Here is a 19,530-nt window from a genome sequence, read left to right on the forward strand (position 1 = left end):
ATTATGCTAAAAACAGCTTTGCAGATAAACTGATGGTAACCTCTGGTATTATGGTAAAAACTGTAACTATCATTACAAAATATTACCCTTTTTGATGTAGTGAACTGAGAACAGATGAAACAGATGTTTTTAATTACCTGCCATGCATGTTGTGTAAAATAAAATGTCTGTCTTGTCATTAATGCATAATTACATGCTTATGCAGGGCTTTAAAATAACACAGGCCAAACGTACATAATCTTATAAACTAAATAAAACATAATAACACACTTGATACCACACAACTAACACTTTAAAGTACCATTGACATGGTAAGGACATGGCACATTAATCTCAACCTTATAGAGCTGTTGAAACTAAACAATAAACAAATCTGTTTTCTAGTGGTGTATATGAATTTAAGTTAAGAAGAAAGAAAAAAAAATCCATCTCTGAAGTGACTATGACATTGACAAAATATATATCAGCATTTTGCTCATTTTTCCTCCAATTAAATAAAAAACATGCTAAACACCAAGAAAGAAAAAAACATATCAAGGGCTTGGAGCCAAAACGGCATAAGTAAACCAAAATAAATACTTCAATAACATTTTGTCACCATTTGAGAGATTTATCTTTATCATTCCAAGCCCTCGATATGTGTCACTTTCATTTATTGCACCACAAGATAATATTGCATAGGATGTAAGCTGTTACCAGCTCCTCATTGCCCAGCCATGATACTGTGTGTGTAAAAAAAAATCTCCACAAATCTGTCTCTGATGCAAATAAATTTGGAACTGAGTGCCAATTTGTTTCAGTTGAATAGTTAGAAGGTCATAAATGCAACTAAAAAGATGCATTTCATGGCATCTCCAACATGTACGCCAGCAGGCATTTGAACTTGTACAGGCCTCTATGTGCCAGTGGGATCTGAGTGCTGAAATCATCATAGATCCACTGTGGTATAAAGATAAAAAAAACTCAGATATAAACAGTTGTGCTTGTTGCCTCCCAGAAGATACATCTACTGAGAGATGGGAAATCGATTAACGTGTCAGAGTCTTTCTAGCACTCCTGATTTTCGCTGCATGTGGAGGTGACCCCCGCCTTAGACAGGAAGAGTTTGCCGCTGGGACAGACGCAGACCTCATAGAGACCCTGAGCATTTCCAGAAACGCCTTCTTCGCTCTGGGGCAGGCTCGGCATGCGCACTGTCTCTGCGTCCAGAACCAGCTGCACAGCAGACAGCGTGGAGAGCAAGGACGATACAAGGAGAACAACAGAGTTGCATTGAATCACCAAGGAAAAATTGGGGGTGGGGGGCATCCAGTCAGCAGTGTCTAATAAGTACATTGGTCCATAAGGAAGGACCACAGAATGTAATATAAAGTCCACATTCCTGTGGCAGATAAACTCAAAGAATGAGAGCATTCATGTAACTTTTAGTAGTATTCAGGACAAGTTCAGTGCACATTAACATCCAGTCTTATACCATAGGCAAGAAAAAAGAAATGGGGTTGTGTTATAGTCTATAACTACACTGTCACCTTCATAAAAAGGTCAAAAAAGTGCCTGTGATACAAACACTTTAAGTAGTTTAGGAATTACCCAACACGGATTCAACCATAATCACCAAAGCTCACTCTAAACAGTTACATGGAAACTGCAAACCACGACATCACAGCAGATCTATGGAGCCCAAACAAATGTTTTAGAAGTTTAAAAGGCATTGAACTCATTACAGCTTACAGATGAGTATCTTGGTGCTCTTTTTTGACTTATTAAATACCTACTAGCTCTGTTGGACTTTGTGGACCTGGTCTAACAAATTCTCTCAGTTGTTTAATAAATGCAATCAAAGCTGCAATACTATCAAACTGCACTTGAGTGAGGCTCTTTTGGATGAAAATCTCTCAGGTGTGACTGTGAGAGATTATAGAAGCGTGAAGCAGCATGTTTGTTGAAAAGCATATTGTATATAATCCCTTGGAAATCAAAAGAAAGAACCGACCTGAAGTTGGTGCATAGCAGACGTTTAAAAGCGTGAACAGTGTTTTTCTTACCAGTCCTATACTAGACTCCAGAATAACGTCCATGTTGGATGCAGCTTCGATGTTGCCAGCCAGCGCTTTCATATGAACTCCTTTTGGCGCGTCCATACTGAGAGCGCGAGTAGGACACTCTAACCTAAAGCAAAATAGGTAAATGTTACAGAAGTAAAATCTTTTTTTTTGTTTTGTTTTGTTTTGTTTTAAATGCGTTCACTGCAAGGACTTGGCCCAACCAACATGACAACCTGATACTTTCACATTAGTCTTGATGTGTTAATGCTCACCTCAGATCTTTAAAAGGTTCAGATCTCAGCAGAGGCACCTCCACTGAATGCTGGAACAGCGCTCCTTCAGGACCTGATAAAGAGATGCATACTTTCACATACTACAGCTGAGGTTGAGTCTACTGCAGTCTGAGGGCCTGATGCACACATATGTACACGTATCCTATTCCTGTGGGTGTAACATTATTTAATACAATACTTGACAACAGAAGAGCTGGACATCACTAGACAGAAATATGGGATGAAGAGAAGCAGAGGGGAGACAGAAGAGGTAAAATTGGATCCAAAAACCCAAACAAACTGTAAGCATTCGACTTTGGTTGAGGATTTTACTAAACAGCTCCTCAGTTGCTGTGTGCTGCTCTCTGTAGATCAAAATGACCCCAGGCATAATGAAGCTATCAGCTGACACTCTGTTCACCATTAATCAGCCACCAGAGTGTGCGGTCAGTGACCCGCAACACCATCAATACACACAATGGACACTGAGAGACAGAAAAGATAATGGGAGATGGTTCAGCTTGATAGTGTAATACTTTACCCTTCAATGCTTTGGTGTGTAACATGACATATGGTACTGAGGTATTATATTTCTTTTGTTGGCACAAAAGTGAAAATGAGAACACCCTTTAACGCACTGGACTCTTGACATTTCATTTATATACAGGTGTACTTTAGAGATATCCATGCACTCAACGTATAACGTGAATGATTATGAAAACGACTGCATCTGCCTTTGTCCTTGGCTGCTGGAGTCTTGCACAGATACCTGCCATCAAATCAAATTGCTCCTGTTGAGTTCACATCTGTTGTCAATATTACCTTTTTCCAAATCAGAAAAAACGATTTTGCCAAGAGGTGTGCAATATTTCCAAAGAAACAGCAGGTGGCAGACGTTGGTATACCTGTAACTCGTAGTTTGTCTGGTCCAATCACAGCCTGGTCGCCATCTGCAGCGAACAGCATGTTGTCATTGTTGGAGTTAATGAGCAGATTTCGAGTGTGTCCCTCAGCCTCTTTTGGACCTGCAATGACAAAAACATAAACAGGAAGAATACCTGAAGGGGACATGGACATATTGCAATCATCAAAATCAAATCTTTCTTTTCCTGTTATACTTTTCAATTCTGCATATAATTCGGCACATTTGTGAGAGAACAACCCTCAGCTTTAAAAAAATCTAGGAGGTAAATGGGGCGATCCAATTACTCCTCAAACTGAAAGGTAACATCTCTGAGGTTATTTCAGTTTACCCTTCACTACATCAATGTTCACAGCCCTGTGAGAGGGGACTCTGAAGCAGGTAGATTAGTCAGTGTGATATTTAACCCACTTCAACACCTACAACTGTGAACCGGCATGTAATCTTCTCTAACAAGCATTTCACTTTTATTCACAGAGGGCCGAGAGCATGCAAACTATGCTTTTTATGGCTTAATGATCAAGGACACATAACGGCACTGTGGAACACTGCAATTAGTTGGGTCATTTGTTGGCCTTTTAATTATGACAAAATACCCCAACGCAGACGCTTGTAAGCCATAAAAGAAGCACAAATATGATCCTCCACAGGCCCTGGGCCCTCTGTGTAATACAGAACGACCCAGAGGCAATGGTAGAGAGACGAATGTTGCATTTAATGGATTTTAAATGGAAATCTAACAGATTATAAATGGAAAGATGGCTTCTTGTCACTGTTAATGTTGGATGAGAAATTGCTGCAGGACAAGTGCATGAACGACTTTATTATTGCCCTCATACATCAATGGGTTACTTTGTTATGCGTGAGTGCTATATGCGTCCCTCTGTGTGTACATGTGTCCCCTTTCAGGCTCTTACCAACAGATATCCTTCCTGTGACGTCACCGTTTTCATTGCGGGCATTAAGGGAAACATTTTCCGATGAGTGCACTAGAAGTGAAGTGTCCTGAAAAAAAAAACCAATTGCCATTTTACCATGCTGATATACATTTAAAACACAGAAATCAAATCAGACAACTTTCGTCTGTGAGTATTTTGTAAGACTGGCAAACACGTAAACTATGAGTTTTTTGGTAGCAGCATGGCTATAGGGATGGCAACGTTGGTCCACGGATTTGGTCCAAACTGAAATATCTCATTCAAGGGATTGTCATGACATTTTGTACAAATTCCCAGTGTATCGTATCATATTGACTTTAGTGATCTTCTGACCTTCCATTAGCGCACCATGATGTTGACATTTGGGGTTTTTTAGTGAAATATCTCATCAAGTGTTGTATCAATTGCTTGGAAAGGTCACGATGAACTGTAATGACTTTAGTGATCTCCTGATCTTTCGGCACCATTATTAGGTCGCTGATTTTCTAACAAATGTCTGCAGGACTACAGACATTCCCATCAGCTACAGCGTTTGTAGCAATCTTAGATGATCTTAGATGATGAACATTTTGAATATTATACGTGCTGAACATCAGCATGTTAGCATGCTGATATTAGCATTGGAAGATTGTTTGCAACTCTTTATGAAGTTATGACTAATTAACTAAAATAACTGTTGGGTTGCCAGGTTGAGAAAAATCTACCTTTTTTTATCAGAAAGTTTCCTTTAATGGACAGACATAACATTTATAACTGCAGACTTGTATTATTCTAATGATCCCTCAGTAATGACTTATTAACATTTATAAATAACGGAGGAGGATATACACCAACCAGAGAGAGATTGTTCACAATCTGAAAGGTTGCTCTTAATCAAGGCTGACCTATGAAATTATGTATTAAGCAGTAATAGTAGTCATTAGTTAGAGCATGTACATATATAAATATAAAAATATAAAATATTAATAGTGCCTTATTAGAATGTGGAACACACTTTTTACACAAATATTAACCGAAGATATGACATCAGCTAATTGAGTGAGTCATTACTATTACTAAGTATATTTTTCTCAAATCTTTAGCCTCGGTGATAAATCATCTCCGTTCCTCTGCAGCTTTAAGGAAACCCTGTTTATAAAACTGATCTAACAAAATAGTGGCTCCCTAAATCCTGGATCTCATTAGAAATCTATAGAAGACATTATAGAAAGGGTCCGTCCATAAATGAGGAATACATTGCCTTTTTAATGAGACCCATAAAGAAGAAAAAATGTTAAAAAATTGCTGCTATGAGCAAGAAAAGCCATAACATGTAAACAACTGCAGCAAAGTGTTCCCATCTGCTGCTAGCAGGCGGGCCATAAACTACTTTCCACCACAAATATCCCTGAGGTTAATGGGGAGCTCACTGAACCACCACGTGCACTGTGTGGGACTGCCAAATCCAGTTTGCTCTGACACATCTCCCCAAAAAGAACAAAAACAGTAGAGTCAGAAATATGCAGCTCACTCACTACAGCTGGATATAAAACTGCTCTAGTGTCAGGAATTAGATTTAGATGATAACTGCATGTGTAGTCTGCGTAGATCCAACTCACAATCAAGTTGGTAAACAGTGAGACGAAATAATGGCCAAGCTGTCAGGCCACTTAATTGAGCTAAGTAGTCTGAGAATGAGCTTTGAAGAAGACTAAAGAGGGAGGAGGACAAAGCGTGGAGTGGGAGGAAAAGAGGGAGTAAAGAAAAATGTGGGAAGGGGAGCAAAAAAGCTGTGTGTTCCTGATTATCTTACTTCTCTGGAGTGGATCTCCTCAGCGTAGACGGGGAACAGAAACTCTGACTCGCCGTCCTCCAGTTTGACCCCATCTGAGTGTACTTGTAGGAGTCCCATCCCTTCCTACAACCAATATAAGGACACAAATGTGCTCAGATAACGATACAGCACATCTGGTTTAACAGGGAAATCACAACCTGAAAGCAGAGATGAATAATAGCTTTTTTAACAAGGTAAGAATCCAAAATATGGCAAGTTAGAAAAATTTTTGGTTTTACCACTTCAACGGTTTCCAAGTATAAAACACAGTAGTATTCCCTGTAGGACTTTGTGCCATGTGAATATAAACTAGCCACTTGCTTTAGCTGTAAAGGCACTTCACAACAGTGTGTAACTGTGTGTGTGTGTGTGTGTGTGAGGGGCTTTTACTTCTGTATAAATCCACAGTTTGTATCTGGCCTTGAGACAAAAAGCTGACAAGCCTCCATGAAATTAAAAACACATTAACTATCTTGTTGAGACAGCCAAATATCCATTAATGATAGATAATACTGCTGCTTTTACTGTTGATAAGCATGGTCCCTGGGTCAGTGTGATAGATACATTATAAAAACTTATGTTATCTATGTTAGGAAGTGCTACTGAAGATAAAAAGAAAAGCATGGAAGGTAGAAAAAAAAAGGAGTGAAAACTACCCCAGCTGAAAACACAAACTGCCAAGGTGAGTCAAGCATACCGTATTGAACCACATCACCCTGAGGATCCAGATGGTGAGGGCGAAATTGACCACCAGGATGATAATGAGCAGAAGGACAAACAGGTAGAGGCAACGCTTCCTCCAGCCATAGATGCCGATCTTGTAGACATGGTCGGGCACCGACCTGGGCGTGCTGCTGCCCTGGGTGGTGGAAACATACTGCTCCCGCACCATCTGCTGGCTGGGCACAACACACAAAGACAGGTACAGGACCAACAGGAACAGATGTTAAAAAGAAAAAAAGAAGAAAAAAAACAAACACATGAAGATGAAACTTGTCAGGGATCAGAGATAACAGGTCTTGGAAAGTAAGTGGGTACACAGAGAGAGATGCCGATCTATGGCAGCCAATACAACCTTTCTTATTTTGATCACTTGGAGAAATTTGTTGTAGCAGCACTGACATATTATCAGTTGTGTTTCTGGCCACCTGATGGATCGAAGTCCCATATTCATTCTCTTTTAGCGCTGTTTTTGGTCACCACCACTGACAGTAAATAGGTTTCTGAAGTGACGCTTTGAAGCTAAAAATATGCGCCGCTGGCCGCTGCCATGTTGGCAGTCCTGCTTCTTCTGCCTCCCAGGTATTCTAAAAATCAGCAAAGACATGCATCATTGGTGGACCTGAGGCAGGCCGAATAGTGCTCACGAAAACCATCTGTAACAGCATCCACTTGTCAATCAAAGCAGCCACGCCTTAGCTGCTAAGCTAAGTTGCTAACTGGGGCCATCTGCCATTTCTGTGCAGGTAGTGTACGGTGAGTTTTTAGATCTGTTTTGGTTGAAAATAACAATGAAATTTATGAAAGTTAACCAAAACTGTAATATTGCATGCTGGAAAACTTTTACTAGAAATATTAGCTAAAAGTTGCTATAAATCTTCGTAGAGCTGAGGGGAACTGCAAAATTTGGTTCAAATGTATGTGTTTGTCGCTACAAGCAATCTCTTTCAATCTTTGTTAATATGAGATATGATGATAATAGCAGCTTTAAGTATGTCTGTAAAGTCTGCAGTCATAGTAATTAATAACATATTTGTGCTTATGGATGTTTTATTTCCTGCACACACTGGTTACCAGTCCAACATCTCCTCCATTCATTCCATTCATTTAGCTTACTTGTTATATAATAAGTGGAAAATATTTCTCCTTTCCTTTTATTATTTCATTCCTGGAACCATTTCATGAATTCGTAGCCATCCTCTTGAAGAAGGTTCAGAGAAATAATTCAAACACCAATGAGTTATCAGTATCTTGAATCAAAACAATAATGTGGTATGAAACATGGTAAGCAACAACAGATCTTCCCTTTGGGTTTGTTCTGAAGTGGAATCTCTTCACTCTGACGTCTCTGCAGTCATGACGTTGATCCTGATCTCTGACAAAAAGCTTTCACACATCGTGTACAATCGGAAAATTTTTTCAAGCCTTTATGTTTAATCGTATGCATACATACTGTCATAATTGCACCCTATACAATGCGCTGTTCACACAGTGCGCATTATACCATTCATGAGCCAGAAACTCACTGGATATCTGGCTCATTGCGCCAATGGAAAACTTGACTGACTTTCCAGCAGTTTTTCATAAAGGCAAAGGGAAATGCCACTTATTACAGAGCAGAGGCGGTACTTGAGCACACACAGCAGCAGGCTATCAATGAGCCAACCAAAGAGATGAATGTCAGCATATTTCAAACCACAGTAGTTTTCTGTATTCAGTTCACATGAGGTTGGACAGAGCTCCAACTGCAGGACTTCAGAACCTTCAAGCGAGCCCCCAAGTCAGCACATTTGGACCATCTGACAGAGTGACGGCAATGGGAACCCTCAGGGACAGATTTCAACAGCAACACGGGAAGGGTGTGTTTGAGCACAGTAGAGAGCCAAGGTCGGCACAAACCTCACAAGGCGGCAGAGAGAGAGGAATTGTGTCACTTTCTATTGAATAATCTGAATTAATAAACTGACACAGTCTGCAGAGAAGGCGGCTTTCGCTCAGGACAAGGCCTAAAGAAAATGCCACTGGTTTATTATTATGAGCCAATAAAACACCCAACACCAACACTGCAGATTTCTCTAAGAAACAGACTGGCTCCAAATCAATAGTTTAGAGCCACCACATCTAAACTTTATAGGAAACTTATCTGAACAAAGACGTATCTAGGTTGTCTCAGCAGTGTTTTCTGAAGCTGACAGGGATCAGACGGCAGTAGATAGACTGATTTGCATACGGGACAGATGTTGCATCTTACTGCCACAGTAAAGGTGTTTTCCATCATGTTAAAGGAGCTGCTTTTCAAACCAAAACGTAATTCTTTGACATTAACAGATGTTCAACAAGGCATCCCACTGTGATGATACAAGCAGAAATGGGCCGACACAATCTGGATACAGTGATATACTACATAAACACAAATAAGTCATGCTTCTGTAAATAAAGAAGTAAATATCATTCCACCCTCCCAGCAAGGGGTGATGAATAAAAGCACATGCTCTCGCTTCTGGGGTGTGAGGAGATGTTTCAGTCCGAAGATAATAAAGGCCTGTAGTCTCCACGGCTCTTTTCTTGCTGTTTGTAGTAAACACAGGGAGAGACTTGTTGGCAAAAACGCCTTAAAGTATTTTCAATGATCAAATCCACCTCTCTGCAGGAACTGCCACATGGCCTGCAAGTCCAGCTGTGATGAATAGCCCTTAATTCACAACCAAACAAATGAATGTTGCCTGAAAACGGAGGGAAAAAAATGACTTTGTCCTATTTGGGGAGAGCAGAGTGAAGGTTGATAAGGAGTGAGTTATGTGAAATGCTCATTTTTGTCCTGTATACACCTCATATTAATCATACTTGTGAGAATGAGTCATAATGATTAACTGAATCTCAGCAACGCAGCAGAGCAACAGCAACTTTTATTGAGGGTGTATGCTACAGTATGTCTTTGCTCAGGTAGTTTCATGAACGTGGATCCAGTTGGGTTTTAATTTTAAATTTTTTAAAAATCTTTTTAAAGGAGCTCTCCGAAAAGACCAAGATTAATTAATGTCTGCTAAATTGACCAATTCCAATATCCCCACACTATACCTATTAACAAACACACATCGTTTGCGTGTTAACATGTTGATTAACCCACTCTGCGTTTTTGGCAAATGAGTGGTGAGGATGAAAGAGCCCTGGATTTGTTCATTATGATGTTAATGAATTTGATCCAACCCAGCCTAATTACATTAAATGAAGGCATTAAGAGGCATCTGTACTTCAGCAGCAGCAGAAAGAGGAAGCAGCTTTGAGGCTGGATCTTAAAAGGCGTCTTCCAGCTCCAGTTTCACTGTTACCACCAGCCCTTCAGCCACAGCCTGATCCTTCCATAGCAACCCAAATAAACACTCCCCGAACAGTCTCGCCGCTCAAGTGCCAGGAATGCTCAATTTATGGGACTTTATGGTCGGAAATATAGTCTGACCTTAGACTTAGTGAGAAAATAGTTTTTCTATCAGGTCCATGTCTTTATTATTCCAGTTTCCTGGTGATGGGGAACTGTTTTTAAAATGAGAAAAAACTTAAAACTTTACAAACAGTAATCCTAAACCACAGGAGAGATGATTAAATGCAAGGTTCAAAGGCATTGTAGACCTTTAACACAGTCCCAAAGCTGCTCCCAAAAGTGAAGAGCACTTCAGCACAGTTAGCAGGGCTATTTGTCCTAGGGCGCCCTCTCAATTAACCTTAAACAAGTGATGCTCCCTGCCTGGCTCTGTCTCCCTGTCTCTGACCTCTGGATGAGAGCGAAGGCCGAGCAGGACAAGCCAACCGCGTGCCTAAAATCCACAGGGTCCGGCTGTAATTGAGAATCCAGGCTTCCCTCTGAGGTGAGGCTCGACCTCACCGAATATCAAAAGTTTTGGCGAGTTAAGCTCAAATTGTTTAGCTGGGGGACGTTCGCAGTGGAATTCTCAGAGGAGCTCGGCATGTGGGGCGAGGAGAGAACATAAGCTGAGCACAGGGCTGTAGTTTGTGTCTGTGAAGTCAGTGGCCGTCGTCATGTCTCCACTCTGCTGTGATGCCTTAACTTCTAAAAATAGGATGCAGCATTGTGAACTAAATTTAAAAAAGCAGCACGGGACACACACAAACACACGTACACATATGTTACACATGTATAACTAATGAAAGACAATAAGACACTGGAGTATTGCTCATAACACACATTAGAAATATTAGTGAGGTGCTAGTTCACAAAGTTATTTCTGTGTGCCAATATTGCTGGCCATGTATGGTAAAACAGCAGACAGCTGGCAACCAGAAAATAAATCCCAAACTGTTTCTGTAAGGACTACAAAGTGATCACAGCACAACACGGGTCACAAAAAAAGAAAGACATGGAGGAAAATTGTACAGTAGGTCAAAGGTTGCCATTAGAGAACACTTAAACATTATCTTTAGAGGAAGTTATGAAAGAAACAACGAGACACAGGGTGTTTCTGGAAGAAAAGGAAAGGCTACTCACCGTTGTGTGTTGAGGCACAGCAGACACGGTCCTCTTTCCTACGCAACAGTAAGCTCGGGCTGGTTCGAGCAGCTTGAGAAGCAGCAGCGGCACTTGAGCTCCTCACACGTCTGTCAGCCACTCAACAGCTGCGTGCCATAAATCCAGCTCTGGAAGTGCCCTGACGGATCACCACGAGACGGCGCTCCCACTGTCCTGCACACCCACTCTGACTCCTCTTTCCCTCTGCCTGCAGACATCTGAGTATCACCAGTGTGTGTCTGAGAGAGAGAGAGACAGAGACAGAGAAACAGAGAGAGGAGGAGGAGGAGGAGGAGGAGAATTAACCATCAGTGTAGAGGTTCAATCTCTCTCACACACACATACACACACACACACCATCCATAATGAACAGAGGCAGTTTGTCATGCACACCAGTGAGTCACTTTCATTGCCCAGCCCAATGCTTGCATGCAGACCAGTCTAATTTGAGACTTCAGTCATGGCTGGTCTTTTGGAGAGCTTCACTGGGTGACAGTCAGCAGGATGGGGCGGACCTTGAGGAGGGCAGGTTAGTAAGTCAGAGTGGCAGAAGGGACGAGCAGCAAACACAGCATATTAATAGACAGGAAGGGGTCGGGGGAAGGAAGTTAGAGTTATTGAAATGGAAATTGTTTGAGATTTCAGTTACAAGACACACGACAGCTTATCTTCAGAACTTTATAAATACCAATAATATAACAACTTAAAACATTTCCACATACATAGTTTGTGTGTACATTGCTCCTTAATTGACTGACATTTTAAATAGAATTTGGCCCCATGAGATTTTAAGGTGACACTTACATCACCAGGGGTAGCTGCTTGATACACCTATCGAAGATTGACTGACATTCATTGTTGGCGACAGCTTAAAGAGTCCCAAAGCTACATGGTAACATTTGCACACTGGAAAAGAAGATGTCTGCACCTCACATTGTGCGTGTGCTCAAGAATCGAAGCTGTCAAAAACAGGGGGATTTATTTCTTTGTAACATTTTAAGGCACGCACCCACACAGGAGTCTTCAGTTTATTGGCTGTTACTGGTTAGTGCCTGCTCAGGCTGAAGTTAGGTGAAGCTCTGCTGGGAAAGGGGCCTTGTTTTACAGCAGACCTTTTGACTAAATGATACGTAGTCATTAATGTTATCAGTTACACGTGTGCTTTTTCCTGCCAAAATGTCTGCCGTGAAGCATTTTGACTTGTTATGGTAGGAAAAGCACAGGTCTTCCTGATAACATCAACTCTATTCTATTCAATCATATCAGTAAGTCCATACCAGGACCCTGAAACTGAAGCAGCTAAATGGAATTCAAACATCATTAATCTTTTGTCTCTTTTTTTCCCTTTTACTTATGCTTGTGTTTTTCTTAATGCTCCCACAGATTTGTGTGTACCAACTCTTATTGTACCTGCTGGACCCCAGCTCTGTTATTTGCCTTTGTTTGACCACAATGGTTCTAAAATGTCACTTTCAAGGCCCTGCACATCTACACGGGTGATTTGAATTATTGTGCCTGCTTTAGACCTCCTCTCGGGGTTGTGTGGGTGTGCACGCGCTGAGCTTGATTAACATCTCTCGACTCTATTGTTAGCTTTGTTGCACCTGTTAGGGCAGAACAAATCACACCTTAAAGGTACAGTCACATTACACTTCTGACCTCCCGTATGGATGTGTACTCCCGAGACCACCAGCAGCAAAAGCCAATACAACAAACAATCACGTGTTTCTCTATGGTGTAGCTTTACATGGGTCTTGCTGCCTTCACAAGCACAGCTGCACTCTCTTCACCCTGTGCAAGAGACTAATCAGCCACTAGTGTGACTATGTGGTGCTTTAAAAGAATGTAATATACTTATGAACAAATGAATATTGGAATTCAGAGCCAGCACTCCATTAATTTCCAGTGATGCAGCAGGGAAATTACGAACTGATTGCTGTTATTTCATTACGTGTAGAAAGGTCAAACATGATTGCACTCCACAGAAGTATAGGAACATGAGCTCCATGTTATACATACAGAAAACACCATTATGCATACACAAAGACAACACTGTTTGCTTTACACGCAATGCTTGTGTTCCATGTATCTTATCATTTACACGCCTCTAACAGATTCATTCTTTGCTTCTATATACCAGACACTTGCATACAGAAGCAGCAGCAAACCCCAGGAAATAAACCCCTGACTTCCATGCGTGACAGTCTGTTAAAAAGCCACTAGTGACTTATATCGGTGAGAAGTAACCTCTGTTGAAAAACAGCCAGTAAATGTCTTTGTGTTCTCACTGGAAGATGCTGGAGGAGATGACGGGTGGTGCATCTGTCAGTGGCGTGCATCCTGCAGCTTGTTTTGCTGCTGCTGCTCGAGGTAACGCTACAGAGGGACAAAGGGACATCTGACAGCATCCATCACAAGACTCCTGTGTCTTTCATGCCCTGAGCAAACATCTGACAGTGGAGTCAGTTTAATTTCATGCCATTTCTTATCAAGATCTCCTAACCTTTCACTGCCTATGGCTTTTAACAGACAAATAGAAGACATCAATGATTATTCTCTTGCACCAAGTTAGAAATGATCCATCTTACGCTGACAAGATCAGTCGAATCAGGATGTCCCTTTGGATTTATTGGATGACAACTTAAGTGCATTGTGTAGGTGCAGAACTGAGAACTTCCATTACCAAGGACGATGATAATTGAACATAATGCACACACCAAATGAGCTGTGAATGCATCCATCAGCACACGCAACCCTCATCCCAAGTGTGCTGTTCTGAACAGAAGAATACCTGGAAAGCCTTAAATGTGCTACTATATGTGAGGATGCACACAATGTCCAAGTGAATGCATTTTTAAAATACGCCAATTAGCAGCAGTTAATTCTGGTGGATACCCACCCACGAAGGAAAAATAAAAATCAAGGCACTCTGCTTTATTGAAGTACAAAAATTAAGTTTTTATTCTGGCTAGATTAAAAATGCATTTCACCTAATTTAGGTCCTTTTGTACATTATAGCAAAGTACTATTATTTCAAGAGCAACCCCATTCCCTTTCTTTTGGACAGCGCTCTCTAATCAGGACCACCTGCTTTGTGTTTGTCAGATCCAAGTAGCGCCTCCCTCGGTTTTATGACACGTTTTGCAACTTGGTTTTCAGCATCAGAATGTCAAGAATTTGTACAAAGAATAAAGGCCACAATCGTGCATTGAAAGACAGTTTTCGCTGTTGATGCTTCTCAACTTTACAAAAGGAGCATCAACCAGACCAGGGACCAGCTCCAGTTACTGACATTACCTTATTTATACCAGACAGACATACAGCTATTCAGGTGGGAGTATACAAGAATACTCAAGAAATCCATGCGACTGACGAGTATATGCATAACTTCACACAAAGACAAGCTCTGACTCAAGACTGTGGGAACAAAAGAAGATTGCGTTGCTTGGTGCATATTTTATTGGTGCTATCCTCGTCTTATTATACTCCTAGCTTATAGTATGTTGTTATTTTTCTTGTTTCAAATTCTTAATATTAAGTTTATTTTGAAATTAATTGTGAGAAAAACTGTATAAACCAGTTATTGACACCTGAACAACAAATAAGTACACAGCAGAGGTTTTGTCTTTTCAGTTTTTATTCACCTTTCATTACAAACAGCTCAACAAAAGCAAGCAAACAGGAGAACCTGCAAGACAAAGAGAAAGTGCAGGTCAGTGGATGTGGCTAAAAATTCAAACCAAAAGATAAAACAGACACATGCAGACAGTTACTGTTGTCGTACCTGATTATGCCTTCTCTGCTGCTGCCTCCTCATCTCCACCCTTGGTGTTACGTGTGTAAATGAGCTGTGCTCTGTGTTTGGACACCAGCTTGATCATGCCTGAAAAGAAAAAAAAAACATGTTCTGTCAGCATACAGCACCACATTTACATTAACCATCTGATTCACTCATTTTAGTCTCCACTGTAAACTCACTCGACTAGTGGATGTGTACAACAGATCAAATGTCAGTGAAAGTCGAGTTTCACTGACAAATCCTTACACTCTTATTTAGTTTTATTCTAAGAGAACGAGATGTAAACGCTGGCAATGTGTTACAAACAGTTATCGTGCATCTAAAGAAATATTAGTAATAACCACAACCTTTTGAGGTGACAGCAAAATGAACTGCTGCAGAATTACCGCCTCAATTTTGACACTTTTAAAAACTTAAAAAATTACAACTGTTCTTTTGTTTCAGGAAGACACTGAAACAAGTCCACCATTAAGATGTCTAAACAGTTTGCCTGAAATCTGGTGGAGTGCCAAAAAATACATTAAAACTTTGAAATTGAGAAAGAATTCAGTGCTGGACAGCTCGTTTTCTTCGAGGAACTCGTTCTTGAATATCTGAAGATGAGTTAGTGATCAAAAAGAAAATTACTGTGGCATCAATGATTAGTGTTGGATGTTAGTAGGTGGCGTTCTACACATTACCCATGCAAATCACTGTCATTTTGAAACTGATGGAGCTGCTTCAAGACTTTTTGGCATGGATACAGAGTGTGTAAGCATTTATAAACGCTAGACACAGCCAACAAGAAGTGCTGATTACTGGTGGGATGAGCTTAGGTTACATCAAAATATGGTGGATGTCAAAAACATTTCTGCAGAGTTAGAATTACCTCCATCCGTAATGCAAGAGACGTGTATTCGAGTGGATGAGATAACTCAGACTGAGAAAAAAAACACTCAGCCCTAACTCTGAATAGACTTTTCCCTGGATCAAGTTTTTCAAGGTGATAAAACATTCATAGGAAAGATTTAATTTTGGCTAAAATACCACTTGTGTCAGGACTTTTAGACAAACTGAGACTTCAGCAACAAAAAAGCTGTAATATTGCTGGTGTATTAAATAACTATACATGAACAACAGATGAGTAAGGATTATTTTACCTAAATATTTTAAAAAGCATCCAAATTTTGTACCTAAAACAAAACACTGCACTGTCTGTCACACCCTAATGCCCATCAAGAGCATCACCTAGTACCTTCCAATGTGTTAAAACCAAACTCAAACATTTGATTTGAATGCAGGTGTTATATCTAACCCCGTTCATCCCATTTTGGGGCTAAAAATTCACCTTTGGCAAGCAGTTCCTGGAGGGCGTTCCTGGCCAGAGAGCCACGGATCTTCAGCCTCTCTGACACGACAGCGGGGGTGATGAGCTTGTAGTTGGGAACTTCTTTGTACAACTTGTCGTAGGTCGCCTTGTCGAAGAGCACCAGGTTGTTGAGCTTATCCCTCACTTTTCCCTTGGACCACTTCTGCTCAGAACCAAAGAAACGCGATTAGGGGAAGCTCTGTAGTAGACCTAGCCATGAGTTATTCGACAACCACATCACATGTGAAAGGGCAAACATCGACCGCTGCGTACCTTCTTCTTGGCTTTGCCTCCAGACTTGTTGACTGGGTCCTTGTCCTTCTTGGACTTCCCAGTGTCCTTCTTCTTGTCTTGCTTGGGAGGCTGAAAAAACAGAGAAAAAGTTAAACTCTCTGTTTACACAGCCTCGCATTCAGAGCTACACGTGGCACTGGTCAGCACATGCTTTAATGTCGGTGTATTCAACTGTAAGTTATTGCATAAAGACTGCCGAGAGAGAGAGAGAGAGCGAGCAGCCGGAGGATAACTCGGCTGGCCGGCATGGGGTGGCCTTGTCTGCGTCTTTACTAGCCTCACAATTAGCATCACCAGTTATTCTCAGTGTTATTACAAACATAAATCGTAATAGTTTGTTCAGCATGAGCGTCAAGTGTGCATTCATACATATACTCATCATTCACGGGGTATTATGAGTGACAACTTTGTTCGGCTCATTTTCTGTAAGCTCACTGTAGCATGAAAGCATGGTGGCGTTAGCGGACTAGCTCGCTGACTAGCCAGGCGCTAAATGAGTAAAAAATTTAACATCCGTCTGCTTCATCCACACGCTTTTATCACGGCACAGGAAAGAACAGCTGCTCCGAATAAGCAGAACTCGAGATGAGCACCAGAAACGTGGAGCAATGTGTGATTTGTTTCGCTAAAACGTGTGATAACTGTCCTCACCATGTTTCCTCGTCAAGATGTCGGAGCGAAAGGAAGTCCACCCGTGCAAGAGCCCCTTAGACAACCTGTATATGCGGAAATGGAACAGGGGGTTATGGGAAATTGAGTTTTCTTTCGTGTTATTATCGTTTTCGTTGATTTTGGTCATTTTTTTATTGGCTGTATGAACTACAGCACCACATTATTATTGTCTGAATTAAAATAAATGAATAAATAATAAACAAAAACTGACAAAGTATGTATCATTGAGATTTTTCGTCTCTTTTGACGTTTTACTGTCACGTGACACGTTTGTCAGCTGGGGCAGGACGACGTCGCAAAAATGGTGATCTTCAGTGTGTATGTGGTGAACAAGGCTGGAGGTTTAATTTACCAATATGACAATTATGTGCCGAGGGCCGAGGCTGAGAAGACATTCAGCTATCCTTTAGATTTAGTGCTGAAGCACCACGATGAGAAGGTCGTCGTCTCGTTCGGACAGCGGGACGGAATCAGAGGTAACGTTTGGTCGTTAGCTCATTACGAGCTAACCGAGCTAGCTGGTGTTTCGGTCTAACGAGAGACCGTGTTAACTGGCGACCGTGCGGTTGTCGTAGTTACAACAGCTGTTGAAACTGGAAGAGACACTCTGCTGTCAAATAGTCTTTTTTTTTTTTGGACATTGTAACGTTAATGAAAACATACAGAGGCATTCACAAGGACAGCTTTTCTGTTTTCAACACCCGTTGTCACTACGACAACCACAGGTGCATTCGGCCGACTGTCGCCAGTTAACATGGTCGCTCGTTGAGCCGAAACACCGGTAATTGTATAACGTCAGAAAGGCGTATTTCAGGCGTAAATGTAGTAATAAATCGACCAAATGTGGACAGTGTGTCCCATGGACAGGCTAAAATTCTTACATGCTGCAGCCTGTCTGTGTGTGTGTGTGGTCATTAATATGCATATAAAGTGGCCTTGGTGTAATGTTACAGATGTCCCTTAGCTGCATCATTGTACAAAATTTGACTATAAACTGTGACTTCTGACTCTATAATGCGCCTGTTTTTCTTCTGCAGTGGGCCACGCAGTGCTGTCCATCAATGGAGTTGATGTGCTTGGTAAAAACACAGCAGATGGAAAGGACATCCTGGAATACTTGAAGGATCCCGCAAATTATCCAGTGTCCATTCGCTTTGGACGGGCACGCCTGAGCTCCAACGAGAAGCTGATGCTGGCGTCTATGTTTCACTCGTAAGTCCACAGCCATGTTTCACATTTGCACCAGCTATTTACTGTTAAGCGCTGGCCTTGTGTGGATCAGTCATGCATGGCTGATGAGGTAGATTTGGCAGCTGTCAGTATCATTTGATCTCTGTCTTAAGCATTCGACTGTCTGTCTTTTTCCCAGGTTGTTTGCTATAGGTTCACAGCTGTCCCCTGAAGTTGGCAGTTCAGGGATTGAGATGCTAGAAACGGACGTCTTCAAGCTCCACTGTTTTCAGACCCTGACAGGTCAGTCGTGTGAGTGAGTGCAATGAGACCGTGACGTTCAGTTCCACTTCCCCATTGATAATCCACCCAGTCAGCAACATTCATACTAAACAGTTCCTCAACATGCCTCATTTACGTAATGTATGTTTGATAGTAGCTGTTTCAAACTGTTAAATGGTTTTTTTCACTGATTGTTCCATCTCCTCTTTCAGGAATAAAGTTCATTGTGTTGGCGGACCCTCGTCAGTCTGGTATTGATGCGCTATTAAGGAAGATTTATGAAATCTATTCAGATTTTGCCCTCAAGAACCCATTTTATTCTCTGGAAATGCCAATCAGGTAAGAGAGCGAATAAGGATGATGTTTCAACTATGTTGTGGTGTTGTTATTTTAGATTGCGTCCTCTGATGTCACTGTAAATGTGTGATTTTTCAGGTGTGAACTCTTTGATCAGAATCTGAAGAGTTCACTGGAGATTGCAGAGAAAGCCGGCAACTTTGGAGCTGGATCGTGAACCAGAGAAGACTAGATTGAATGTGCTCTAACTTATAACCACAACTGACTTCACATGACTGTGGTTTAAGTTAAGTTGGTGGATTTTCTTTGTCTTTGCAATTAACAAACTGTAAATACGTCATTTTGTAAATACTTGAAAGATTAAATTACATATTGTGTGTAAACACTTTATATCATATTTGTTTTTGGCTGCACGTGTATCGATTTCTGTGTTATT

General features: G+C 41.1%; 3 protein-coding genes across 3 annotated transcripts; 1 reads left to right on the plus strand and 2 right to left on the minus strand.

The window, feature by feature from the left end:
- Positions 1-834: 834 nt before the first annotated feature.
- On the minus strand, positions 835-11,475 carry sgcg (sarcoglycan, gamma). The gene is made up of 8 exons (XM_027280055.1): positions 11,212-11,475; positions 6,688-6,889; positions 5,970-6,074; positions 4,157-4,244; positions 3,223-3,342; positions 2,318-2,390; positions 2,046-2,169; positions 835-1,215 (listed from the first exon to the last, which is right to left on the minus strand). The coding sequence occupies exons 2-8, from the start codon at positions 6,880-6,882 to the stop codon at positions 1,048-1,050; spliced, it is 873 nt and encodes a 290-aa protein (XP_027135856.1). The 5' UTR covers positions 6,883-6,889; positions 11,212-11,475; the 3' UTR covers positions 835-1,047.
- A 3,376-nt stretch (positions 11,476-14,851) lies between these two features.
- On the minus strand, positions 14,852-17,454 carry rps25 (ribosomal protein S25). The gene is made up of 5 exons (XM_010733581.3): positions 17,325-17,454; positions 16,653-16,742; positions 16,359-16,542; positions 15,017-15,115; positions 14,852-14,920 (listed from the first exon to the last, which is right to left on the minus strand). Exons 1-4 carry the CDS (start codon positions 17,325-17,327, stop codon positions 15,021-15,023), a joined length of 372 nt encoding a protein of 123 aa, XP_010731883.1. The 5' UTR covers positions 17,328-17,454; the 3' UTR covers positions 14,852-14,920; positions 15,017-15,020.
- A 146-nt stretch (positions 17,455-17,600) lies between these two features.
- trappc4 (trafficking protein particle complex subunit 4) lies at positions 17,601-19,484 on the plus strand. The gene is made up of 5 exons (XM_010733580.3): positions 17,601-17,821; positions 18,383-18,557; positions 18,715-18,818; positions 19,010-19,136; positions 19,233-19,484. Exons 1-5 carry the CDS (start codon positions 17,647-17,649, stop codon positions 19,309-19,311), a joined length of 660 nt encoding a protein of 219 aa, XP_010731882.1. The 5' UTR covers positions 17,601-17,646; the 3' UTR covers positions 19,312-19,484.
- Positions 19,485-19,530: the final 46 nt, after the last annotated feature.

This window comes from Larimichthys crocea, chromosome VII, assembly GCF_000972845.2.
Source record: "Larimichthys crocea isolate SSNF chromosome VII, L_crocea_2.0, whole genome shotgun sequence".
Lineage (NCBI taxonomy): Eukaryota > Metazoa > Chordata > Actinopteri > Sciaenidae > Larimichthys > Larimichthys crocea.